Genomic DNA, 27,792 nt, shown 5'->3' with positions numbered 1-27,792 from the left:
GTGTCTAATAATAACTAGACTTGTTCAATTCAACGTCTTCTATGGTTTAGATGAAGCTTTAGTTTAAAATATACTCCAGAGTGCAATTTTAGTGTCTAAAAATGGTTAATTAAGCAATATTATGCTACAAATATGTTTCATTAAAGTGGACATTGAGGATGAATTAAGTTCTGATGGTGGCTTCCTTTGACCAATGGCGGCTGAAAGTCATTAATGGGTATACATTTAATGGTGGGATGAAAGCAAGTTGCGACCGGGATTTATTGCCTACGCATGAATTTTTGTGTTTTGTCGGTGGAGTCTCATGAAGAACCTAGGAGTTTAAACAATCCAGAATTTATGGTCCAAGGATGGAGCCAGCAGTGGCAAGAGGGGGCTGGTATGCACAATATGGTTCGTTTTGGCCGACGGTGAGATGGGTCATGAACACCCTGTTAATGGACTTCCTTGCGCATCATTTTCGAGTCTAAAGCTGAAAATGAATCGGCTTTGTCTTCTTCGACTGGTGTTGTGCTCAAAACTGGGTTCACTTTAGGCTCAAAATAGGGGATTGGTCCCTTGTTTTTTCTCTGCGTTAAGCTAACCAGGCTGCCTATTTGTTAGGTTTTTCTCACTCTTATTGACGAAGACATTGCAAATCTCTCCTTGGTTTTCAGGTTTCTTAATGAATAAATTCTGTCTTTGACCCAAGAAAAAAAAAAAAAAAAATGTGGACAAGGAGGATTAAGATTAGACACAACAAACACACATCTCAAACACGCTCAAAATATTGATCATGATTTAAAAAAAAAAAAAATAATAATAAATAGGTAAAACATTAGGTTGAATTTGAGCTTGATTTGTCCACATCTCAACCTAGAGTCTAATTAAATTAAATTTGAGTGATGATTTATCAATCTTAGTAAATATGGTTGTCAAAATTTCAAGAGGAGGGCTATAAGCTCGGACATCATTGCACGAGGGTGCACCGCGATGATTAGAAGGGTTTGTTTCAAACAATAAAAAAATAAAGGAAAATGATATTATTGATGACTTTAATATTCCGATTTAAAATTGACAGAGATAAAAATCTTATGTAATATTTTACAAATTTTCAATGCTTTGCAATTTTTCTTTAAATTCCTTTCTTTGTTTTTGTTCTTGGGTGTCCCATAGATCATTAGTTTTGATCATTATAGCGATGAACAAAGCCTATCAAAGTAATTAGATTGATATTAATGATCAAAGACACAATCTTTTATATATAATGAGGGATACACAATCTAATTATATATAGAAGATGCAATCTTAAGTATGTCAACAGTTCTTAGAGAGATGCATTGTGATATACAATTTGATATACATGGTGATTAAAATTTTAATTCCCAATGACGATAATGAAATCTAGACAGGGATTATAACTTTTCAGATAGTTAATTATCTTATATTTTAAAATGGTCCCATTATATTTGACACATAGTTAACCACATTTTATTTATTTATTACAAGGAAAGAAGTGTTAGAAGTTAGAGTCAAAACTTGACACTTCAAAGTCTACCGAGACACTAGCCCACTGGGCTATCGAGGCACCGGCCATAAGTAATAGAAAGGTGAAATGGTAGGTTTTTATTTATCAGGTTAAATAGCAAGACTCAAAAATAAAATAAAATAAAAATCTCAAAATAAATGGATCGGATCCAAGTTTGGTTCGGGTTAACCTACCCATATTGCAGCCCTACTACCCCACCCCACCCAGGGCTTGGTCAAGCCGTCAACTTATTGGATGAAGGCCACGGAGGTGGGCTAGAAAACAAAACAGCAGATCACCACCCATCATTCCTCTCACTCACTGTCTCTCTCTCTCTCTCTCTCTCTCTCTCTCTCTTCTTCTTCGTCGTCGTCGTCGTCTATCTCCTCCCTCCCCAATTCTTCCCCCATCTGCAGTCGCTTGACTCAAGACGAAAACCCCAATAACCCATTAACGTCAGATTTAGTTATTGGGCTCTCTGTTCTTCTCATCTGAATCAATATCATTCTTTAGAAACCCTAAGAATTCAGAATTCCCAATCCCGATCAGGCATGTCTCTCGTATATTCGTCGAAAAAACACTACAATACTCTTACTTTCTTCACTGTTCTTCATGTTCATCTACATGAGTTGTGACTGTTTCGAGTTTGAACATTGAACGGAGCTCACCCACAAGAGGAGACTTCACTCGGCCATATTTACACACAAATACACGCGTATATGACGGTCAGTTCTTCTCTTTATACAAAATTATTGTTTTGTAGAATCGTATGTGGTTTGATTATAATTAGACTGTAATAGAGTTGCGAAATTTAAATTTTTTATATACACAGTGGCGAACCCTTTTGAAATGAACATGGAAAACGAGATAATCGAATTCGATATAGGGTTAGGAGGTGGAGACGATGGCATGGACATTGAGCACCACGTTGATGAGGATGAGATGGTTGATAGTTCGCCCACCGGAGGTGGGAGTGGTGGTGGGGAAATTTACATTCCTGAGGGGGACCCGGACCTTGAGCCTTATGAGGGCATGGAATTTGAATCCGAAGAGGCTGCCAAGGCGTTCTATAACTCGTATGCCAGACGTGTTGGTTTCAGCACGCGTGTTAGCTCCTCCCGTAGGTCCAGGAAGGATGGAGCGATCATACAGAGGTCTTTTGTTTGTGCTAAAGAAGGGTTTCGGAACTTGAATGAGAAGCGCACCAAGGATAGAGAGATCAAACGTCCCCGGATCATCACCCGGGTGGGATGTAAAGCAGCGTTGTCTGTGAAGATAAAAGATTCTGGTAAATGGGTTGTGTCTGGCTTTGTCAAGGGACATAATCACGAGTTGGTTCCCCCGGATCAGGTGCATTGCCTTCGCTCCCACCGTCAAATCTCTGGTCCTGCTAAGACCTTGATTGATACCTTGCAGGCAGCTGGAATGGGCCCCCGTAGGATTATGTCGGCCCTGATCAAAGAGTATGGTGGTATTAGCAAAGTCGGGTTTACGGAGGTAGACTGTAGGAATTACATGAGAAATAATCGCCAAAGGAGCTTAGAAGGAGATATTCAACTCCTTATAGATTACCTGAGACAAATGCAGGCTGAGAACCCTGCATTCTTCTATGCCGTGCAGGGCGATGAGGAACAGTGTACAGGTAATGTTTTCTGGGCTGATCCAAAGGCAAGGGCGAGCTACACCCATTTTGGTGATACGGTCACATTTGACACAACATACAGGTCAAATAGGTACCGTTTGCCTTTTGCTCCATTCACTGGAGTGAACCATCATGGACAAGCTGTCTTGTTTGGCTGTGCATTCCTATTGAATGAATCAGAAGCATCATTTGTCTGGCTATTTAAGACGTGGCTTACAGCAATGTCTGGTCGTCCTCCAGTATCAATCACCACAGATCACGATGCGGTGATAGGGTCGGCCATTATGCAGGTTTTCCCAGAGACCCGCCACCGTTTCTGTAAATGGCACATTTTTAAGAAATGCCAGGAGAAGTTGTCTAATGTGTTCCTTCAACATCCAAATTTTGAATCAGACTTCCACAAATGTGTGAACTCGACTGACACAGTTGATGAGTTTGAGTCATGCTGGTTGTCACTTGTTGATAAGTATGATCTTAGGGATCATGTATGGCTTCAAGCAATATACTCTGCTCGCAGGCAATGGGTACCAGTATATTTACGTGACACATTTTTTGCAGAAATGTCCATAACTCAGCGCAGTGATAGTATGAACTCATATTTTGATGGATATGTGAATGCGTCCACCAATCTTAATCAGTTCTTCAAGCTGTATGAGAAAGCATTAGAAAGTCGCAACGAGAAAGAAGTGAAAGCAGATTATGATACGATGAACATTTCCCCTGCTCTAAGGACCCCTTCTCCCATGGAGAAACAAGCATCTGAACTGTACACGAGAAAGTTATTTATGAGATTTCAAGAGGAGTTAGTTGGGACACTTACTTTCATGGCATCCAAAGTGGAGGATGATGGGGAAAGCACTACTTATCAAGTAGCAAAGTTTGGAGAGGATAACAAAGCTAACTATGTTAAATTTAATGTACTAGAGATGAGAGCAACTTGTAGCTGTCAGATGTTTGAGTTCTCAGGTCTTCTTTGTAGACATGTTTTGGCCGTTTTTCGAGTGACAAATGTTCTTACTCTTCCATCTCATTACATTTTGAAACGGTGGACAAGAAATGCAAAGAGCAGCATTATATTGGAAGAACGGTCTGGTAATGCATTTAGTAGTTATCTCGAGTCTCACACTGTTCGGTTTAATACTTTACGTCACGAGGCCCTTAAATTTGTAAGTGAAGGGGCAGAATCTGTTGACACTTACAATGCGGCCAAGGATGCTCTGCAAGTGGCTGCCAAAAGAGTTGCTTCTGCAACCAAGAGTGACGGGAGAATACCAATGATCAATGGGCGTACCAGGGAGGAATCGACAAGTGATGGAAGTAGGGCAAAATTTTGTTCTGGGGATCACCAAGGGAGCATGGGTCAGCAACTATCTGAGGTTAGTAAATTTCCTCCTATTGCTTTTCTAATTGACATCTTTTCTGTTCGTCACTTCATCTTTCAGAAAAATGCAACCTTAACTTTATTTGTCCTTTTCCACTTCCATCTACTTGGCTTTCATTTACTACCCCTCCTGTGTGTACTTTTTAAAGTAGATTGTGTCCTGCATGTTTTTCCTTTATATCATCTTCTCAACTACTGGGCATTGTTCTGACTATGGCTCTTGATTATAAGCTCTGCAATACTTTACATGTCCTACAAATTTAGTTATATGCATTTTGTCCTACAAATTAAGTTATATGCATTTGAATCTTTCAATGTTCGTAGTTTTAAAATTAAGATAAATCTGAGGACTGCTCTGATGTATGTATCAAGGGTATGATATCCCAACTTTTTGGAGTTGTTTACAAGAATCTTGTCTTGTTATTCTACTCTATCTAATGCTCTAATTTTAGTTAAATAACACATTATCATATTGTCCCTTATTATCTTAGCTCATGTCAATTTGGTCTTCGCATCCCCTGTCATTACCTTCAATGTGAATCAGACCACTTTTTGTCACTCTGCATTTATCAGTTCTCACTTCATATGATCAAATCATCTTAATCTATTTGCTTATTTTTTATCTCCAGTGTATTTTACTCAACTGTGTAAAAAATGTACTCGTTGATAATTTTTTCATTTCTTAAAGTGCTGGTTTGTGCTTGAAATGTACTTCCCACTATTGTCTGACATTGGTTTTATTCGATCTTGAGGTTGTATTTTAGCCCTAATCCAATTTATTTGTGATTTATAGAAGTGAGATTTATCAATCTCAAGAAAATAAAAGAATTAAAATACTTCTTCTTTTGCTTATCAAAAAAAAAAAAAAAAACTTCTTCTTTTAGAATATAGAAGTCACCATATCCGAAGTGATTCTTTCACATTTTGAAGTATCTTCGGTAAACTGGTTGTTCATGAAAGAGAATTTTTAATGACGTTGACTTGTGGAGCATGGTATGTTTTGGTGTAGTTCAAGCTTAATATACAAAGCACGTATCTACTGTGTACATCAGTGAAATACGAGCTCCAAAAGCAGGTGGCCTTTTTAATAAGAGCTTGAGTAGTCACTCGAAATGCCTGTTCTGTGGAGATGCTCATGAAAACATGCAATACTCATAACTTGGATGCAGCTACATGAAATGCATATTGAAGTCAGTTTCTCATATGTCGAGGTAAACACCCCTATCTATGTGTGTAAAACTGGCAAAGAAATACTGTTGGCTTGTTCAAAGTTTTAAATAATCAGATGGCATTAGTTCCAGTTGAGGATACTTCTTTGAAGCTATAAGTATTTCTTGGTTGAGAGAAACAACAAACTCTGGATCACTATCTCCTCATCTCTTGGTGATTCAATCTACAGTAGAAGTTACAGATTGAAAATTCAGGGGATTCTAGTTGAGACCATTAGGATATTCTTTCTTATAGTTCTCTGCTGCTGTAAATTCTGTTTTCATTGCAATCTTCTCTGTAATTTTTGTATCAAATTTTTATATTTTGTAACTTTACCCTTTCCCCTACCCTATAATCCTTTTGCATAATAAAACAGTTTATGTCCTGATTTTCTAGTAACATATATTTTGAAGTTCCAGCATTCTATAGAATTAATTTCAAGCCTTGGCTAGCCCTTGCTCCTCTTATTTAGCCAATAATCTTTTGTTTACCTTTTCTAAATTCTGAACCATTAAGTTTTTCTACAACATAAGTTGCCATAAGTAACAATATGTAGCATGGTATGATTTCTTTAGTGACACTCAGGCTGATCATAGTGACAGGTACTATGTGCCCATGCCTTAGCTAATGTTTATGCTGCAGTACATAAAATGAAAGTCATGGAGAGAGCCCTGGAGTTAGATTGTTCCACTGAATTGATTGGATTTCACCTTTACAATTGATTCATATGATTCATATGATGCTACAATTGTTTGAGATTCCCTGTAGTTGCATACCAGTTGGTTGGAGTGGATAGAAAACTTACTTGAGCTAATTTGTCAGGTCCTTTCCTTATTATTTTTATTACTTAACTTCTGGAGTGGAAGCGCTTTATGTTATTACACCCTAACAATGAGCTGTTCTTTGCCTTGACTGTTGAAACTTTTCAAAAGAAAAGGTCCAATCCCATCAGTGCAGGAAATGTTTATCTATATCATCATCGTTGGTCTTTGTAACCGAGGAATTTTTGTGCACTATTTGTAGGATGACATGGACAAGAAGATCCGGGAACTTACCAATGAGCTGGACTGCGCAAATCGGAAGTGTGAAGTTTATCGGGCCAATCTACTTTCTGTGTTACGGGATATTGAGGATCATAAACAACAGCTATCCATCAAAGTTCAAAATGTAAAGCTTAGTCTGAAGGATGGCAACTAAAGGTATAACATAGTTATAACCTGTTTTCTCTTTTTAATTTGTGCACATATTTCTGTACTTCTACAAGGCTCTACAGGCAGTTAGAAACCATGGACACTCCTCTAGGGGGTGTGTCTGACACGGACACATGTGGGACATGGCGGGCCACTTGTTTGACACGGTTACGGAATGTCCTGGAGTTTGAATCTATTTTCTTTTGGTTGAACACAGCGGAGAACACAGTTGGAACAATTAGGGACACGTTTGGGACACTTTCTAAAAATGGCGTGGTAGTTTGCAATTATTTTAGAAAACAGGGTTCCAATGCAAATTTGAAAACATATTATTGGTTAATAGGAAAATAATATTAAAATTTTAAAAGCAAAAACAAATATTTGTTTTTTGTTTTTTCTTTTTTGATCAGGTATGTAACTCACACACTTTGCTCACGCCGAGGCTCGAACCCTTCCCCTCCTGTTTGAGGATGGGGAATTTATACCATTGGGCTAGAGGCCCTTTGGTAAAAACAAGAATAACAATTATCCTGCTGTCCCAAATTAGTGATTGAATCAAGAATTTGTATCTATAATAATATATTTTGTTGTCATATCCCTGCTGTGTCAATATTTTATTTTAATTTTTTAAGATTTCTTGTATTACTGTGTCTATATAGTGTCGTCCACGTGTCCCGTATCCGCATTATTGGTTCATTAGTTAAGTTTTGTTTTAAACTTTTCAACAGTGTAGTATGTCAAAATAAGTTATGTTGCCATTGTCACTTATCAAAAAAAAAAAATTATGTTGCCATTGTTGGAGCATAGTTCTTATGCTAGCTTTCGCAATATGTAGGTGTAGCTAATATGAAGTTATAGTTCCTACTTCGTCTTTTCTAATATGTTTGAAATGGATCCTTATCTGTCCATAATTTATTGAAAGGAATTATCTTTGCTTACCATAATAGACCATGAAGAAGGTATGCATGTAGAACATGTGAAAACATAAAGTACCCCCTTTACAAATACTCTTGGCTGGAGTATGTAGCATGGATACGGACACGGGACACGGACACGATACGACACGGATACGTCGACATATCAAATTTTAAAAAAGTAGGACACGGGTACTGCATGGACACGGCTACATAATAATATAATATTTTTATTATTATACATCTATTCAGTAATAGTATTATAAAACTTTAATTCATTTATAATTTCTATACTAAGAGTTGCTCTGAAATGAATTAGAAAATAAAATTATTTCATTATTGTAATAATTTTTATATCATATATACTATTATTTCACTACTTTGTCATGATAGTATTCATATTATTTTCAAGATTATTGGGGAAATTTGTGTTAGAAATGTCCGAGAAGTGTCGGCGAAGTGTCCGGAAAGTGTCGGTGAAGAGTTTAGGAAGTGTCCGAAATAATAAATTTAATTTTTATTTATGGACACGTATATGAAGTATCGGACACGTGTCCGAGGAGAGTCTGAGGAGTGTCGGTGTACGACACTGGTACGACATGGGTACGGCTCCTTTGTAGAAGTGTCTGTGCTTCCTAGCCTGTAGTTTATCGGATTAGAACCGTATAATCATTTTTAGTTTGGTGGTGAATTTATTGATTTATTTATTTTGCATCTCTTTATTGATCCACCTTATTTCCACTGCTCTATTTGATTGTGGCCTTCAAGTTCTTAATCTCTAGTCCTTGACCTTGTAGGGCAAAGCTTTTCTGTATGATATATGCTTAAAGCTGCAGATGAGGATAGGAGATGTAACACTCATGACTGAACCTGCATGTCCACGGGATCCATAAGATTGCTGGCACTTGGATTCTTATTTAGTGCCAATCTTATCTGATCAAGGCTAAATTGTTCAAAAATCCACCTTCTCAGATCAAGGGTTAAGGAACAGGTAATCACCAAACAGCAAATGGTGGTCAAACAACTAGTTAGTGTATATGAAGTTGGTTCTACCAATACTTATTACCTTCTAATCGGCTAACAAGATAATCTATATGTAATTGCTTCTTTCTATCACGAGGTTGAATATTGGCGTGCATAAAGAAATATATCTTAATTTGTTTAGAATTCTGGAGTGTTAGGTGGTACTTGTTCATCTCTCTCTCTCTCTCTCCAAAAATTTATAACTTAGAAATGAAATCGAGGAAACTTGGAAGCTTCCCTTGTTCTCTGTTTGATTTTCCACAAGACGTACAGGAATAATGATACTGGAACTTCCATATGCATTAGGATTAGAGTGACTGGTAGGATTTTGGTTCCGTTTTCACCCCCAACATCTGGCCAACCAAACAGAGCATTGGGAACTTCAATAAAACCACACGCTAAATCTGTCTAGGGGGTGGCATTGGATGAAGAAAATAAATAGAGACTGTTGAAGCAAGAGTCTGAAGGTAAAACAGAATAGTGCATTTATACATGTAATGTAACTGGGCCATCACTCATCAGAACATCATTGTTGAGGACCATGTCGTAGCTTTGTCGGTGATTCAAATCGTGCAAGAAAAATTTAAGCATCTCTGCAGGATTTAACATGAAACAATTTCAAAGCCATGGCACTGATTTTACTTGGCTCGGGACTACTAATGCAGATGCCAAACCCGGGTTTGGCCTTGGAGAAACATGAGTCATGTAGTCGATCCCAAATGGTTGGGACAAAGCTGCTGAAGCACAACATCTCTTTGGAATTATGAATATGGGAGACAAGATATCACATTTGTTAGTCTTTTATGTTCATAGTTTTTTTTTTTTTTTTTTTTTGGTGGCCGTTGCTAATGCCTTCGTATAGAATTGTCTGTTCTTTCTCTCTCCCCTGCCCCTCTTCCTCTAACCAGGTTCAAGCAGGGATGGAAGGAGACCTAGGATCTGAAAGAGACCTGCATCCCACACCTCTAAAGATTTAAATGATTCCGGGGGTAATGGTACTCTTATATCCCTGTTCTTGCTTAAAACTTGGCAGATGTCTTCCCTATTTTAGTGTTTTTTTTTTTTTTTTGGATTAGGGCTGCATGACAGTGAAAAGTGGACCAGTTCAGGGAAATATGTATTTTCATAGTCAGTCCCAAGGAAAAGGTTTGGTCTATATTATGCGCCATGTCTCTCTCTCTCTCTTTTAGGTGGAAACTTGTGCTTTGGGATCATGGAATCTCTTCAAAAGAACCAAAACAGCTTTCACAAGTTGCAGTGTCTTAACCCTTGTGCTGTTTGATAACCAATTTTATACGTAATTCTGATCGGATTAAGTGCATTTAAATATCATTTAATAAGTGTCACTTGACAATATCTCAAGTGATAACGACCTAAGAACATTTAAAATTAAAAAAGAATATTATAAAATTTTCAATTTACAATGACCATGAGCAGCATATATACTCTATGTAATCTGTGTTTAGGTTTGTTAAGACAAGAAAACAATCTAGAAAAGCTTCCATCTTGCTTGCTTTATAACTAACTAACAAAAAGGAAACCCTCACACGGAATCAGATGCTTTATTCATTTGTAGCACACGCTTTAATCACCTGCAAGATCTTCACCATCACTACAATATACAACTTGGTCAATATTCGGGATGAAGATATGTTTTTTGTGTGTGTGTGTGTGTGTGGTCTATTTTTGTGTGTGTGTGTTTTTGAACATAGCTTCCAAGAAAAGAAAAAGTTTCTCCTCAAGTCTTACAAGGATATCAAGGTTAAGCAAAGATAAATAAAAGTTGGAGGCAAATCCTCCCCTCCTCTTTTTAGCAAATGAATTATTATATTCCTTACCTAAAATATATTTTTAATTTGTTAAAGTAATGATGAAAGTGTTTTTGAAATTTTATTTTATTTTTTATTGTTTTTAATTATTATTATTATTTTTTTATGGTAAAACGAACACACACACTTTTTTACCCACGCCAGGGCTCGAACCCCTCCCCTCTTCTTTGAAGATGGGGGAGGTTATACCACTGTGCCAAAGGCCTTTTGGTAGTGTTTTTGAACTTGTTAATGCTCGATTTTCTTATTTTAACATTAAGGACAATAGTCAAATTCGTTTACGTACTTATCTACTAATACATTCAATCGTCTCAAAATCACATGTATAAATAAAAATAAAAATTACATGTTAAAAATAAAAAAAGAGTTGAACTCAAGATCTCTTAATTATCATTAAGAGAATTTAACGAACCCCACAAACTCACTGGATTATTGAACTAGTTCTCGTTGCATCAATTTTGTAGATAGATGAAATTTTTTTCGTTATATCAATTTAGTGAATTAGGAAACATGATGAATTCATTTTTTTTTTCGAACAAAAATTTTAAGAGTTAGTGATTAGTTTTCAGAGAGAGGAAGAGTGTAAGGCCGAACACAAACTCTAAAATAAAAGTACTATTCGAACAACACAACAATTTGCGATTCATTGATGCACCAACCAGCCAGCCAGCCTTTATTTAGAATATTATTGCCACACGCCCAACTATAGAATAAAGTCTACATATGATCCGTTTTGCTACTTTTTCATGGGTCATTTTCTCATTCTCCATGTGTTTATTTTCTGTTTTTCTATATCACTATTTTCATTGTTATTGTGTTATCTATATATATATATATATATCAAAGTAAAAAGAGATGAGAATAAAACCTGGACATGTTGCGTAACTATGAGAACATTGCCTCCTTGTACACATTTTCCAAACAAGGAGGAAGCCAATTTCACTGATTGTAATGGTTGTCCAACTTGTGCTAGGAACAATAAAAAAAGTTAGGCCCATTATTGAATGTCATTTATTCCTTGAATCTGTGATTTGTCCCAAACATCTTACAATTTTTATTCCTAATACTTTGGACTTAATTTAACCGAATATGTACTCACTTATTTTCCTCAACATATTCATATCGAACACGAACTCAAATCAGACCATCAATCCTCAACATGAAAAGGAATTCTTAAATTTAAGATAGATAACCTTTTTTTCATCACATCCAATTTAAATTCTGATTGACATTCTTAAAGAACAAACAAATACTTGACATTGATGGACTAATATCCATTGTCTCTATGTATTTGTGAACAACTTTTACACAAATTTTATCCTAAAATTTCGATTTAGATAGATGCAACACTTACACGCTAAACCCATCCATGCACAAGGTCACTTTAGAATCTTAGATTAAACAAGAAGTACGAATGAAATTAAGGCTCTGTGTTTCAACGTAAAATATTTTTCTTTTTCAGGTAAAATATATTTTTTTATTTTTATTTTTCAATTCTTGACAAAAGTTTAGGTCGAGTTCATTGAGTGGGCATGTAAAATAACTTACCGAAAATTAATGGGTAAGTTATTTTTGTTAGATTTTAATATTTTTTTTCCTTTGTAAATATTTTACAACCATCAAACACAAGAAATAAAAAAAAATATACATTTAAAAAAATATTATACATCCAAACAAACGGAGCCTATTGTCCTATAAGCAACAAGATTGATACTTTGAGTAAGTGATTTAGCATTAGGAGATATAGGAATGTTAATCTCAGCAGCAAAGAAGTAATAACTAGTCCAATATTCATTGATGGCATTAGATTCCAAGCTATGCTTATGTGATCCTTTGTCTTCTTCCTTAAATTATTGCATCCAAGTGTCCAAGTTATTCTCTACTTGTGAAACTTAAGCAAAGTATCAACCAAACAGAATGTTGGAAAATCACTTTTTTTAACTATTCAAAGACAAATCAAAACCAGACTTCTAAATCTCCATACACTTCCTTATAAGCAACCCCCTACATACCCTATTTATCAACACAGCAGGTGAAAGAAGCTACTAAGGAAAGAGAACCCTCCATGAAGATTGACAAAGAGTTTTGTCACCCAATTCACCCACAACACAAGCTAAGGCTTGAATACACAGAGATTCCATTCAACTGCGATGGGTGTAAGGAAGCCGGCATTGGCCTCAAATATAAGTGCCAGCAGTGTGAGTTCGACTTGCACAAGGGATGTGCCGTGGCATCACCCAGCATCACTCATCCCTTCTACAACAAATGCGAGTTTCAGTTCTACCATCAGCCCCCTGGCTCAGTTATGAGGATATGTGATGCATGTAGAAAGGATGTCCTAGGTTTTGTGTACCATTGCAAGAGATGCGGCTTTGATCTGCATCCTTGTTGCGCGAATCTCCCCCAGGTGCTAAATGATGGGGAACGTAATCTTTATCTGTGTCTCAAGCTCTCAAGCTCATGTCATCGGTGTGGGGGCAAAGGACCTGGTTGGTCTTACAGGTCCCAGTGCAAGAACTATAATCTTCATGTGTCGTGTGTTAAGGAGATGCTTGTGGAGAGCTGGCAAGCCATGTCTCTCAATGTGGACAATAACAAGGTTACGGAGCTGCAGACCAGAATCCCAAGCCTTAAGGGGACACAGAGAAACCCTTACATGGAGAGGGGAGGAAAGGTGAGGAAAAGCTATCAGATGGCTGGCAATGCTGTTCGTGTTATTGCCTCTGCCATCCTTGGAGATCCTACCGCTATAATAGCTGCAGTTGTTGGGGGTCTCATCTCCAAATAAAAACCGTTCATCAAATAAAGCCTGCAACTACGCTTACTACTGGGTGTCACTGACTCACTGGTTATTGTTTTTTTTTTTCCTTCATAATTTACTCATTGGTTATTGTTGCCGTTCCTGGATTTCCTTTTTATTGTTTATTATATCAATATCTTATATGTAAAATAAAATTATGATTGCTTCTGGGACAGGGTCCTCAAACTGTAACCTGTATGAATGTATATGATAATAAAGTCACTTTGTTAAACTTTGTCTATGAGATTTCCTTTCCACCTGAAATTTTGGGAATATTCAAGATCACACTACAGAGTGCAAAATGTCGAGTAATTAACTAAAAAAACATTTCTAATTTTCTACAAGTTTGTTTAGCATCACTGAAATGCAATCATCAAATGATCTCGACAAACACACATGCCAGACTTGGAAAGACTTGAACAATACATATAAAGCTAATACTGAAAACGGCTCAACTGCAATGTAACATTCCGATTAATGATGATGTGGCATATTGTTGGAATTTCATGTTCTATCATCATAGCATTTTAAGCATGTATCTATTAATATCGTTAAATTCAAGGTAACATGTTTTTTTTTCAAAAAGAAGCTTCCTGTATGAAATATAATTAATTTGAGTTGCAGGAATGCTAGGTCTTTACAAAATTTCAATTTTCCAGTCTACTAAAACCAGTTTACAATTAACCTTTCGAAAAAAGAAAAACAGTTTACAAGTAATAGTAATTACAATTTCATCTAGTTGATAAAATTGTTTCATTGTTCTGCAAAATAAAACTAATATATTCTAAGATGGCACCATTATAGATCTATTCCCTCTCCTCTCCTTTTTATCCACTATTTTTTAGAAAGGCACTTCACATCATTCATATAGTTGGTTTGGTATTGTTTTAAGACAATCGTCTGCATATGAGTTTTCCATCCTGGTTATGCTTAAATGATTTTTACTGATTTTATTAGGCCAATCTAACATGAAATGGATAAAAATGTACTCTATTAGATATTAGGTGGGTATTATTATCTAAAGTGCCACTCTTTAGAGCTACAAATATTTCACTAGTCACTAACCTAGTTTTAAAATTACTATTATTTTGGCTTAGTTTACGCTATTTTGAAACAGGTCCAAGTTCTTTGTCTGAAGCTGCCCTTTCATGTACCTGAGCCTCCAGTAGAACTTATCAACAGCAATTAACCTTCGGTCCTCCGGGGCACAGATCTATGGACCTATAAACTATCAGAATTGCATGAATATGCAACTGCTTTATCCTAGAGCAAAAAAAAATTGCAGAACCTAGTTGCTTGTCTAACTACATGTTTTGCTACCTGTTAGGGTATTAGATAATGGTTCGCAGAAATAAAACTTCAACATAACCGATATAAGGACTTTACGAGGGCATAAATAATGGGTTCATATTGCAGTAGTAAGTAGTTGCATGTCTATTTCACTACATGTTCAAACTGCTGCTAAGACACATGGCTTAATCCTCATCAGTCTGCTCAGAATTGAATACTACAAGTTAAAGACGAAGGAAATATACTTAAACCATGAAAAACTCAGCTACAGAACAAAATAATGAACACATGAAAAATGGAAGGATATTCCACTAGTACCTTAGGCAGGTTGTCCAGATACACCAAACTTCGTTAGGAACTTCTTTTGATTACAGTCCAACATTTCACTCAAGCTACAATATATATTCCTCTGTTTCAGAAATTTTTGTCTCATCTCCAATCTCTTCTTCAAACCATGCCGAAAGAAGTCAGGATAATCAACAACTTCATCAATTTGTCTTCCCATTACCTCTACCAAAAACCTGATCCTTGGTTCTAAAGAGTTGCTGATGCTTTTGAACAGAATAGGGGGATAACCAGTCACTAAAGCTGCTATTTGTCTATCTTTAAATCCACATCCCCTTAGGTAAGTCAGATTAGGTCTGAGAATCTTGTCCACATCTCTACATAAAACTTCAGAGAAACCAATTGCCACTCTTTGAAGATCCAGTTCCATCAGACCTACAGATTTTAGAAACTCCAAAGTAGGACGTAGCCTTTTATCAACACTATAACCCATAATGAATGGGTTTTTAACCAAAACTTTACCAATCATCCCTTCTTTGGTCAGGCCGAGACTAGCAAGAAAATCCACAATTTGTGAAAGCTTTGACTCAATGCTGTAGCTGATGATTCTAGGATTAACCAATAGCATCTTCCCAAGTTGCTTTTCAGGAACCCCAAGAGCTTCAAAGAAAGCAAGGAGCGGACAAAGCTTCTCTTCCACACTGTGGGACAATATGTGAGGAAATTTGGTTATGGCAGAAGCAACATAGCTGGATTTTGTTCCGAGTGTTGCAAGGCACTGAACCATGGGTACAAGCTTCTCACTCAAACCAATAGTAAGGATTTTAGGGCACTTCAAAACAATGGAAGGAAGCTTTCTCTCTTGGATGCCAATGCTTCTCAAGTAAGTCCAATTTTCAGAGGCTCTCTCCCTTTCTGCGCCCTCAAGGCGCTTGCACTTTTTGAACATTTCATGAATACTTTTATCATCAAAACCTCTATCCTTGAAGAACCACATAATGCTCCCATTGTGGCTGTTGCTGATTTCCATACTTCCTAAGAAGATTTGGACTGGATTTAATCAAATATCAAACATAACATTATAGTTTTCAAAAATGTTAAAAAGGGCACATATAATCAAGATACATAAATGTAAATCACCTAAAAAAGGATAGAATGCTAGGTAAAATTATAGCCTCAATTTGATAGTCAAGGAAAACTTTTTCAATCCAATGCATACCCGAGTCATATGCAATGTTGAATGATCTCCTTGAGTTTAATAGAAAGCCAGTTAAATGCTTCCAGAAGACAAGAATAAGGAATTGACAAAGGCTCCTGATAACACTCAAATTTTTTTTTGTATAATCCCCATACTCACCCCAACTCACCTCCACCTCCACCTCCCTAAAAAATGAGAAAGTAAAAGTGCATTGCTCTAAAAACATGACTCGCTTCAATTTATCATACATGTGAGACAAACTCAATTATCCAACCAAACTAACAGGTAATGGAGGGTAAGAGGAAATTACCCACCTCAATTACTCTATGGTGCAATATATGAGACAATGAGTGAACAATGGCCACTAATTACATTCTCTAAGAACCCTTGCTAATGCCTGCCTAAAGCAGGCCTAAATACCCAAACCCCAATATATTTAAACATGTTCTATGTTGTGGTGGTGTCAATGGTTGCTCTGAAACCAAACCATCATACAATCTATTGTAGTTAAGCCAGCAATGCATGGTTGGGTAACAATTCTTAGAGTTAGCAAGAGTTGTTGAGGTTTTTCAAACTGAAGTAGAGAGACCAACAAACCATGTACTATAATATCATAATAGCATTAACCTCCATAAAAGGGGATTGACTAAAACTCAAGTGTGTGAAAAACACACTTTGATTACGGAGGTTCTGCAGGTTCAAGGTGCTGGTTTGGCTGACATTTTGGCTTGATTTTGGGCTGCTGTTGCTGCCTTATTGTTTTTCTAGGGATTGTTTTTGTTGGTTTTATTTTCTAATTTTGCCTTCAACTTCAATCTTCTAGTTCTTTGTATTTTCTGAGGGTATGCCTTCTGTCCATCTGTAAATATTTCTTTTTATTTATACAACACCAATTATGAAAAAAAAAAAAAACTCAAGTGTGTGTCTATATATACACACACAAACACACAAAAACACACACATATACATACATAAGCACACATTATCATTGAGGAGATAGAGAGCTCACAATTGATGACGATTCTTATTTTCAGAGATGAAATAAGACGAAAGAGTAAAGTAAAAGCAGAGATAAGTTCTATTTCCACATACCCAAAACTGAGATTCCAATCATCAAACAAAAATTTGGCGGCGCATAGTGACGATGAAGCTGCCCACCCAAAAACCGAACCCGAAAACAACAGCAAGAATTTGCAGTGCCTTTGCCTTATCTTTATGTTCTTCTTCAATCCAATAGATATATTGCAATTTTCTTTCCCATCGTTATCCTCATCTTTTTATTCAATTACTCATATAACCCCACTAGGCACTTCTTCTATTTCCAGCTTTGTGTTTGTATCTCTCTATTATTTACAAACATATCCCTCCATCATTTACAGTGCACAGTGCACACACTCCTCGTTCCCCCTAAAGCCTATGTTAACCCCTCCTCAGTATCATATAACATACATATTCATAAATAAATAAATATATATATATATATGACAGCTTTTGCAGTTTTAGTTGATGGGTTTTGTAGGGAAAGGGGTTTGGATTAAGCCAGAACAAAAATTGGATATTTGATGCAGATTATTTTATTTTATTTATTTAAATACCGTACTTATTTATTTTGGGGAAGCTATTAGAGTCTTTGGACATTAAAGAGCCGTTCTTGATTTTGGCAATCTTTGGTAACGAAAGGTCGTAGAGATCTTTCTAAGTTTTAAGTTGAGTGGTACATTATGTAAACGCTTCCTGCAATTTTATACCCATGAGACTAGAAAGAAAGAACATCCAAATTCATATATTTTTTCTGTTGCAACTACCTCATGTTTCTTTGCTAGCATCCAATTTGATTGATCTGCATGATGCAGCATGTTCTTTGACTTCTTTCATCTTGTATTGGGGAACTTCTCTTGATATATAAAATTGTGACTGTGTCAATGTTTGTTGATTTCATTACTGTAAAATTTCCTATTTGAATATATATATATTTTTGGCTGAATAAATTGGAATTTTTCATAAAAAAGCTTTACGTAAATGCGATTTTACAATGGTTTCAATCCAAAATGAAAACTAGAGTTATTCAATTCTGGTGTATTCTGCTCTAATAGAAAAACCTTTACACCTAGATCAACTGGTCATTGTCAGTTGTCATTTTTTCTCCTATTTGGAGAAGATTGTTTATTTATTTCTTGGGTCCAAGGATTGTGCCACACAATGGGTTAGCCCTCCTGCTCATAAACTTCCCAACCTAGGGTAAAGGCAGGATTTGATCCCAAGTTTTCGGTACGACTACTTAGAGATTTTACCAATTAAGTTAGCTGGTAGAGTGTATGATTCTCTATTTCTCTGTGGTGGAGATACTGAATTCTAAGGCTAGTGTTGGTGCTTTTACCTGAGCAGTGTACTTGGGATTGGCTTGTGATACATTTACTCCATTTTGTTAAGGACACAGGTCATCTTTCTCTCTTAATCATTCTTATATTAATAATTCATAGAGACACTTCTGAGTTGAACTTTGTAGTTTTGTATGATTGCCTAGTTGATATTTTCTGAAAATTTGACCAAGAAAAGACTTTTTTTTGACAAGCTTGGTGTTCTATTGTTTAACTGTTGCTTTCTGAGCCTCAGCTAATTTAACGTGAAATTATGCATAGAGTGAAGAAATATCCATTGTTGGATACAAGTTATTACTTCCATTCCCAGTTGTTACTTGATCAATTTTGCAACAAATTCACATGTCTTGTAGATGAACACGGTTATATGTGGAGCATTTTATCTTCTCATCAACGCAACTGCAGATAAGCTATTAAGCTCAAGACAGTCTCAATACTGTCAAGGTCGGTATGCACGCGGCTGCACACTGCTCATGGAGGTAGTATTTTTGTCAGTTTAATTGACCCTAGTTATTTTCTAGCTGCTCTTGTTCTCCTGCATCTTGTGTCTGGATATTTTTATTGGCATGACTATAAGCAAAGCTTCAGCAGTTAAAATTTTGTTCCTAATTGCTCAGCATAGCATATTTAGATTTGATATAAATTTGCAAAAGTTGGACCAAACAAAATGAACCAAATTTATTTTAGCTCTCAATATGGGATCTGAACTTCATCTCTGCTTCATTGTTCATGACCTACAACTAGAGGAACTCAAACTTATTAGAATCTGGTCATCTGATTGCTCTTAAACATCAATTTTGAATTATGCAGCTTGTTAGGGTATATTTACACAATCACTCTAATTATTAAAATCTCCGGTTTCCTATGGCCTCAATCATTTCTAAAAATTTGAAAATGCACTAGACTCCCTTGAAATTAGGTCTGGCTTCAAATTTCTACAGGCAGAGAGTGAAGGTATTGGGGAATATGAAATATCTTACTGTCATTTTGGTTTGGCATAAATCCTTCCAACGGCCATAAGTATCTGATAGAACCTATTATGAGGACCATCTCATCTCACTATGAGCTGGAGGACGCGTTTTTGTTGAGACTGTCCCAATGATGGCCTTTTCCTAATAATCATGCACCCTCTGGCCTCACCTGCAGCTGCATGCAGAGGTGACTTGTATTACAAAACCAAGCCTTTCGGACATATGTATGACAGCTCTGAAAACATCTTACCGTGTTCCCTAAGACCCGGGGTCGGCTTACTCCCCATTTCTATGCAGAGCTGCACCACGTGGTCGGTAGTAGTTTAATGGGGAAGAGAGAGTGAAGATGAAGGAGGTACTTCTCCCCTGCTTGAAGAGATGTAGGGAATTGTTAAATAGTTTTATTATTCAATTAAAATGCCCAGCACAGCCTATAAATTTAAATTCTCATAGAACAAGATCATCTTTGTGATTTGGTCGGCCTATTCCTTAGTTAAAACACTCAAAACCCAACATTTTTATAGGAATTTTTTTTCAAGGTGGACTGTCATTGAATTTCTAACAGTGCCTCTACTTGTTAGTTGTTACCAAGATGGCATTGGTAATTTAGTTTCATTCATCACCATGAAGGTAAAAATCGATTTTTCCAATTATTAGTAGACAAGTAAAGAGATGGAATTAAGTAATGCTACGAATGTTTTGTCACAATGATTAAAAGAGAGAAGATTGTGTGGGTTTCACCACCTCACACCCCTATTTCTTACTCAGTGCAATATCGTTGATTATAGACTTTTTCAATGAAATTAATGTGACAGTCAAGGGTGGAGGGAGGGGTAGGCCAGCAGGGGCAGGCCCCCCCCCCCTATAAAAAAAAAAAAAATAAATTAGTACACTTGGCCCCCGCAACATATGGAAGGAAAAGAAAAGGTAGGGCACCCGCCGCACATAGACTCTCTCAGTCCCTCTCCTTCCCCTTGTACCTGTTCCAGCAGCATGGCCACACCAATTCCACTCCCTCGTAATCCTCTTGTACCTATTGTTGTTGGGGTTGTCATTGCAAGTGGGGTATGTTTATTTTTTATTTATTTTTTTTCCCTTTGGATCATGAAATTTTTAGATTTTTTTTGTTTGACTAATTTTTTAATTTAATTTTGCTGGTGTGGTAATTGAATCTGATCGGTTCTATGTATTAAAGAATAATAATTTGTTTGTGGTTAATTCTGTATGAGTTGGTTTTAATGTTGATCCATGTTATTTTAGGAGTGGTCATTTGAAAAACAACAATCATGTTTGTTATATGTGTTAATTCCATATAACTTATGTATGAATATATGATTATTTATGCATTGTTTTATAGGCTGTAATTTTATTTTTTAGTGTGTGTGGGGTTTATATTGTTTAATTTAATTGATTCAAAGTAAATGTGAGGTCCATAAGGACTCTTTAATTACTTACCAAAAAGGAGAAAAGACCTCTTCAATTATGAAGCTCTATTCTTCTATTTTCAAAGAAACTTATGTCTAGAAATCCGTTATATGTTGCTCAATAAAATAAGTGATTTTGGATTGGAAATATGATTTTGACCTGGATACATATCCAGACTACCCATCAGATATTCAGATATGGCAACATCAAAACAAAGCATACTGATGCATATATTGCAGTGCTTTATTGTTCTATGATGTACGTACATTGTTGTGATGACCATGTGGGCGAGTGTGTCGTGGGCGGGTGCAAGACACTGACAGGCTACCACACTGGCGAGTTACGGGTACACAATCCCACATCGCCTGGGAAAGGGACAGGTGAAGTGCTTATATGTAGGTGTGTCACTCCAATTGGTATGAGGCCTTTTGGGTAAAACTCAAGAGCAAAAACTGTACTGGCTTAGGCCCAAAGCAAACAATATCATACATGGCAAATCTTGTGATTTGGCTTTAGGAAGAATATCTGCAAATGGGAGTCTAATATCAGGTTAGTGTTCTTAAGCAAAATCGTTTTTTTTTTTTTTTTTTTTTTTTCAATATTTTTCAAAAATAGATTTCCTCTTTTGCTAGTTGCAAGTGATTTTAGGATTTTTTACTTTAACAGTCATGACCGCAACCTGATTTTTTTCTTCTCTCTGCAATTCAGGTGATCATCTTGAAGATGTAAAAGCAATACTCAAATACTTAAATTAAAGAAGTGTTGTCGATGTCGAAACTTGGAAAACAAATTCTAAGCTCACAAGCTTGACTGTCACGGTACACTAGCTAATTCCATCTAATTACGTTGTCGTTGTCTTATGCATACTGTACATGCACACATTTTCAAGTTATAAAGTGTTTAGACAATGCACAAGCGCACAATTTATTATTTATCTCTGTCATATTTAACTAGATATAAGCCAATTATTGTTTTGTAAACAAATTGGTCAAATTTTGGCTAGATATATTTTTGTATGCTTCTAATTGATCATGAAATACTTTTAACTTAAAATATTATTATATTGATAAAACTGTTAATACTACGACCCCTACATTAAATCCTAGCTCCGCCCCCGGTGACAGTGATCACAACTATATATGTCATTCTTTTTGTATTAGTGCTATAAATACGGTTTGTTTATGTGAATAGATTTTAGGCTATATTTGGTAGGGTGGGTTTGAAGGGGAAGGATACGATTAGTTATGAGGGAAAGGGAAGGAAAGGATAATTTTAATTTGGTATTGTGTTTGGTTGATTAATAAAGGAAGAGAAAGAGAAGGACAATAATCATGTTTGGTAAAAGAAAGAAAAGAAAGAGAATTATTTTAATAAATTGACCATTATACCCTTCTATATTTTTATATATATATATATACTGTCTCTAGGCCCACAGGAAAAGAAAAAAAAAAATTTAGGGCAAATCATTTCAGCCTCCATATTCTCGTTCTCAACTCTGATATATATATTTATATGTGTGTGTGTGTATTTATATTGTCTCCTCAGACCCATAAGAAAAGAAAAGAAAAAATTTAGGGCAACTCATTTCAGCCTCCCCAATCTCGCTTCAATATATATATATATATATATATGTATATATATATGTATATTTATATTGTCTTCTCGGGCCCACAAGAAAAGAAAAAAAAATTTTTTTAGGGCAACTCATTTCAGCCTCCCCAATCTAGCCTCTATCTCCATTCTCGTTCTCCAGTCTGAACTTGCCCTCTCTCTCTCTCTCTCTCTCTGTGTGCACTACAAGAATCAGAAGTTCAAATCCCATATATTTCAGTTTACCTATCTGTCTGCAAGAATCAAAAGTTCAAAACCCCTATCGGTATATTATTTCTGATTGTTCAGAAAATCAAAACTCATATCTTTCAATTTCCATCGCCGCTGTTCCAGTTCGGGTTCACCGTTCGCAAGCTTCAGCCGCTGGCCCGTCGTCTCTCACTCTCTCTGCAGCTGCTAACTTGTATATATATATAACCTTGAGGGTAAAATTAGTATCATAAATATTGCTTCAGCCATTGACTTTCTTTTCCTTCCATTTTTTGAAGAATAAGCAAATTATTGTGCGAAGCTATACTTAACCCTCCAAAGCCTTCCCTCTCATTTCATTTCCTTCCACCCATTTTATTCAAACATAATTTTTTAATCACCCTCCATCACCTTCCCTTCCTTTTCATCCCAATGTCACTCTACCAAGCTGAGCCTTAGTGAATTAGGTAGGTGGTCTGTGTCTCGATTGTTGTTTTTTTATTACAAAGAAAATTGAAGACTGGTGGGCTGTGGGGTCGGCGCCGGCCTTGCACACTGCTAATTTCAAAACTCAAATTACATAAAAAAGGATACTAACCCCACATGAAGCACAAAACTTGGTCTTTTCTTAATACTATAATGTTTCCTCTTTCTTAATTAATGTACATATAATATATATATATCTGAAATTCCTCAACCCAAAAAAGTCAAAGGTTAGCTCGTACTAGAAAAACTAATCACAAAACCAAGAAGCAACAGTTGACTCCACAAGCTAACTGCCATATAAAGGGAGGTCTGTTTCCATTTTCCCTCACTTCATATTTCACCTCTGCACTCACCTTCATAACAAGCTCAAAAGAAATCAGAAACACTCTTCTTCTCTGTTAAGACAGACAAATATGATTTGTTTGGCGTACTCTGGGGGAAGTATGAGCAATGTAGCCCTCATCTTCTACACTTGTTTATGGATCCCATTTCTTCAAATTAAGTTGGCTGTCCTAGGTATTGTTGGCTTCGTGCTCTACCCATTTTCAGAGAGGTCACGAATTGTGCAACAGAACGGATGCTGCTGTGTTCCGGTGGCGAGGTTTGAGGATGTGAAGAAGTGCATGAGTGGCGGGAAAGGTGGTAAGGAGGAGGAAGACGTGGTGTGCTCCATCTGCTTGGTGGAGTATGAGAAGGAAGATGTGGTGAGCCAGCTGCCAAAGTGCGGGCACTTGTTCCACATGGCGTGCATCGAGAGGTGGCTGGACCGGAACCACTTCACCTGTCCACTCTGCAGGTCTCTGTTCTTTGCATGCTGATGCTGGTGCCTTCCCATGCAAAATGTATTGTTAACAGATTTACTATTTCTTTGATTCAGAGTTAGTTATTTATAAGCCGAATCTTCAATTGAGTAGAAGACCATTTTCTCATACTTTTTTATTTAAAGTAGTGAGATATTCTCTCGGACTCGAAGTAGACAAAAAGGGGTGTCCAGCCCACAATCATGTGAGTCAAACCTTCCTTTTGTCTTTGTTCAATCTATTATTACAATTGGATAACCAATAATTTTCTTTTAAGATTGATTAGTAAAGGCTGAGAAGATTTTTTTTTTATTTTTTTATTTTAATAAATATTGATTAGATGTAATCTACTTCTTATACTATAGATTTAGGGTATCAATTTGCACTAAATCAATCAGTTATTGGCAGTTAGGGGTTGAACATTGATGGACTAATTTGAAATCTTTGAATCAAATATGATTTTTCACATGTTTGAATGTTTTTTTTTATTAGTTAATAATAAACTTGAATTTAGTTCCATTTAAGTTTGGATTGATATGTTAGATATATAACCAACTCGATTCAAATTGGAGATCTAGTCGAACTTAAATGGCGGTTAGATTATATATATGTGTGTGTGTGTGTGTGTGTGTATATATATATATAGTATTATACACAGTCACACACACTAAACTATAACACATTACACTTTGCAATTTTATTAAGGAGGAGACTTTTAATTATTATTGTTTTTGTGGAAGATGGGCAAGTACTTTGAACCCATCTCAAGCTTCTTCTTCTTCTTCTTTTTTATTTATATTTATATTTATTTATTTATTTATTTTTATTTATTTATTTTTATTAGATTAATTTAAATTACAACCTAATCTTTTCAGATTTGAGTAAACTAAACTCCTATAAAGGATGTTGGGTTGAACTCATATTAATGAGAATTTCTGGAGTGAATATATATATATATATATATATCATATTGATGAGCTGACCTTTTTTTTTCGGAGAATATATTAATGAGATGACCTCTCAATAAAAAATATGTATATGTATACTTGCATGAAGCATAAGCATTTTAAGTGGGCTGTGGACAGTTGATATCTATAAGATGTTGAGGACTTTTCCATCCCTATATTATTAATTTGATTATATTGGCTGTTGACATTAATGCCTACATGCATATATGCCTTTGTTGATACGAGGACTGTTAGGTCAACCGTTGCACTCCCAGCCTTCACAATTTCTTATTCCATTTCAATTTAAAGTTTACGATTTTTTTTTTTTTTCTTTCGGTTGTTAGGAATGCATCAGAAAACACCCAAAGAAAATAATAACTAAATAAATAAAATTTTCATCCAAAAACAAAATAGAAAATGGTGGTAAGCTGAACTCGCTTAGAGCCAACAAGGTGGATTTTGTTCAACTTGACCAGGTAAAAATATATATGAAGGAAAAAATAATAATAATAATAATAATAATAAAGTGAACCAACATTAAGGGAACGTTTAAATTATTAAAAATGCTGTTGATTTTAAAGAGATTCAAATATTCTGGGTTATTTTGGAATTGGCAAGATGAGGTTTTTTTTTTTTTTTTTTTTTTTAATTGCTTGTACAATTTTTTTTATTCTGGGGAAGACATTGCCTGCTCTCGTTGAAATAAAAGATCCAAAGATGTTTAGTGGATTCATTAAAAATTAGATGTGGATTTATGAGGGAATGATATTTAAGTTATAGTTATTTGCATCTTCGATTTGATTAGCAGCTTCAAGTCAATGAATGGTTTGATGAATGCGATGCTCCATTTGTTTAATAGTACTCTTCCTGCGGCTTGCATATCTCAACCATCGCTTCTGTATTCTTCCGGAATCCTCATCCTCCTCTTTGCAGTTGTTTGCTTCGACCCACATCTTTTCAATTTCTTCACTGCACAATCTGTTGAAATCAACACAACCTCTCTCCTCTCTCCTCTCTCCAGAACATTCTCTTTAAATCTCTCTATAAAGTTCCAATAATTTCTCCTCCTCCTCCCCATAAATATCTCTCTCCTCTAGAGATATCTGTCAAATTTTCAACACCAATCCAACTGACTTTGTAAGTTGGTGAATGCAGTATAAATAGGAGATTTAGTCTCCCGTTTATGTGGTGGTTGGTGGGAGTGAGTTGTAAACTTCCAAGTATTTGAGTCTCAGAGCTTTGGTGGTAAGGTATCTAGAAGTGACAGCATTTAAAACTCCTTTAAAATTTATTTCAATGCCCACTTTTATTTGGATCTATTTGATTCATTCCTGCTCTTACAAATATATTGAGAATAATGAAATTCATAACACGCAGTTTCAATCCCAAACAAGATCGGTATGTCAAGTAATACTGTTGGTGCTACATAGACAATTGTTACACTCATCAGATTAGGCAGGTCCGTTACAAATAACAAGTACTATGTGATTCATTCTTTACCGGCATCTTAATACCAGAAATAATACATAGACATTTGTTTTTGTAGTTTTCAATTTTTTTTCTGCTAATTTCATGTGCTGGAATTGGCAAAATGAGTTTTGACAATGAAACCATTCTTGATTAACTATATTCTTGCAATATTTGCATTCCGGGTAAGCCATGGCCTCTTGAAACATATGAGAAAAAGAGGACTTGTTGAAATAAAAGATCCAAACATACTTAACATTGAGCAAGCAATAAACTGAGTTCTTTAGAAATTAGGTGTGCATATATGAAGGAATGCATTAGGAATAATTTTCCGTTTCTGAAGTCGCATTGGCACAATACAAGTGAGTACTTTAGAGGTAAGGAGTAAGGACTTAGGAGACGTTAGGAATAGTTCCTAAGCCAAAAACATGGAGTTTTGAGTTCAATAAACCACAAATATGGACATTTCAGGCAGCTTGGTTTAATTTTCCCACCATCCTTCGCCGCTCAAAGTATCGGGTCCAACCGAAAATTTTGGACCTATCACTCAGACCCTTAACTACTACACACATGAAAAGGCTGAAATTGATTACTATGTGTTATGCAGAAATCTAGACTTTAAGAGCAGAAAAAGATGGACTAACCACCGAGCACTTTCTTAAGATTGAAAGGCATGTACAAAGAGATACCATATATTACAACCATCAACTATTAATAAATGATATAAAATGTCAAAACATAATAATAAATTTGAAATAAATACGATTTGTTTAGGACTGAAATTTTTTTGTGACAGATGTGTACAAAATGGTAGACCATCGTATGTTCTGCTGCAATTAACTGCTTAAGGAATGTTAACCTATCCTTTAGATTCGGCAAGTTCAACATCTTTCACCACGGTTTCCTCCAATCCCTCTTTTAACAATTTAACATCCTCGTCTGACAGAATGTCTTTCATGTTGGGGATGATCTTGGTGACATCACCTTGCTTCTCAACCTCCATTGCCCAACTGTATATTACCATACCAAGAACTGCAATAGCCATTCCAAGGATGTTCTTCACTGTCAGCTCTGAATCAAATAGCAGCCAACCTAACGGCAGGATGCAAACTGTTTTCATGTGGCCTAACACCTGGAAGGAGACTGCAGAAAAGCGTCCAATACACAGGTACATGCTCACATTGCAGAATACCACTAGAGAGCATGAAAGCAGAATGAAGAACTGCAAATTTGAGATTAAACCATTCAAC

At 36.0% G+C, this 27,792-nt stretch overlaps 4 protein-coding genes across 7 annotated transcripts; 3 read left to right on the top strand and 1 right to left on the bottom strand.

Moving 5' to 3' along the window:
- The first annotated feature begins 1,805 nt into the window (after nt 1–1,805).
- Nucleotides 1,806–9,010, top strand: LOC132293751 (protein FAR1-RELATED SEQUENCE 5). Of its 2 annotated transcripts, none has more exons than XR_009477909.1 (4): nt 1,806–2,232; nt 2,340–4,525; nt 5,540–5,741; nt 6,763–6,892. XR_009477909.1 is itself a non-coding variant. In XM_059791360.1 (4 exons), exons 2-3 carry the CDS (start codon nt 2,357–2,359, stop codon nt 6,934–6,936), a joined length of 2,343 nt encoding a protein of 780 aa, XP_059647343.1. In that variant the 5' UTR covers nt 1,812–2,232; nt 2,340–2,356; the 3' UTR covers nt 6,937–6,938; nt 8,641–9,010. The 2 variants fall into 2 exon arrangements, 1 of the variants encoding a protein (XP_059647343.1); XM_059791360.1 differs by lacking the exon at nt 5,540–5,741 and adding an exon at nt 8,641–9,010 and having other exon boundaries at nt 1,812–2,232; nt 6,763–6,938.
- A 3,628-nt stretch (nt 9,011–12,638) lies between these two features.
- LOC132293749 (protein VACUOLELESS GAMETOPHYTES-like) lies at nt 12,639–13,736 on the top strand. The gene has a single exon (XM_059791358.1). It carries the CDS (start codon nt 12,761–12,763, stop codon nt 13,481–13,483), a length of 723 nt encoding a protein of 240 aa, XP_059647341.1. The 5' UTR covers nt 12,639–12,760; the 3' UTR covers nt 13,484–13,736.
- A 1,146-nt stretch (nt 13,737–14,882) lies between these two features.
- On the bottom strand, nt 14,883–17,514 carry LOC132293748 (transcription termination factor MTERF6, chloroplastic/mitochondrial). Of its 3 annotated transcripts, none has more exons than XM_059791355.1 (2): nt 17,361–17,514; nt 14,883–16,105 (listed from the first exon to the last, which is right to left on the bottom strand). In XM_059791355.1, exons 1-2 carry the CDS (start codon nt 17,380–17,382, stop codon nt 15,105–15,107), a joined length of 1,023 nt encoding a protein of 340 aa, XP_059647338.1. In that variant the 5' UTR covers nt 17,383–17,514; the 3' UTR covers nt 14,883–15,104. The 3 variants fall into 3 exon arrangements, with proteins under 3 accessions (XP_059647338.1, XP_059647337.1, XP_059647339.1); XM_059791354.1 differs by having other exon boundaries at nt 14,883–16,120; nt 17,361–17,498; XM_059791356.1 differs by having other exon boundaries at nt 14,883–16,101; nt 17,361–17,482.
- Nucleotides 17,515–23,741: 6,227 nt separating this feature from the next.
- On the top strand, nt 23,742–24,146 carry LOC132295670 (RING-H2 finger protein ATL18-like). Its single transcript, XM_059793971.1, has one exon. The coding sequence runs from the start codon at nt 23,742–23,744 to the stop codon at nt 24,144–24,146; it is 405 nt and encodes a 134-aa protein (XP_059649954.1).
- Nucleotides 24,147–27,792: the final 3,646 nt, after the last annotated feature.

This window comes from Cornus florida, unplaced genomic scaffold (genome assembly GCF_030987335.1).
Source record: "Cornus florida cultivar Cherokee Brave unplaced genomic scaffold, ASM3098733v1 CherokeeBrave_3.0.0_Hap2_Chr02, whole genome shotgun sequence".
Classification (NCBI taxonomy): Eukaryota; Viridiplantae; Streptophyta; class Magnoliopsida; order Cornales; family Cornaceae; genus Cornus; species Cornus florida.
This window is presented reverse-complemented; position numbering and strand designations above follow the sequence as displayed.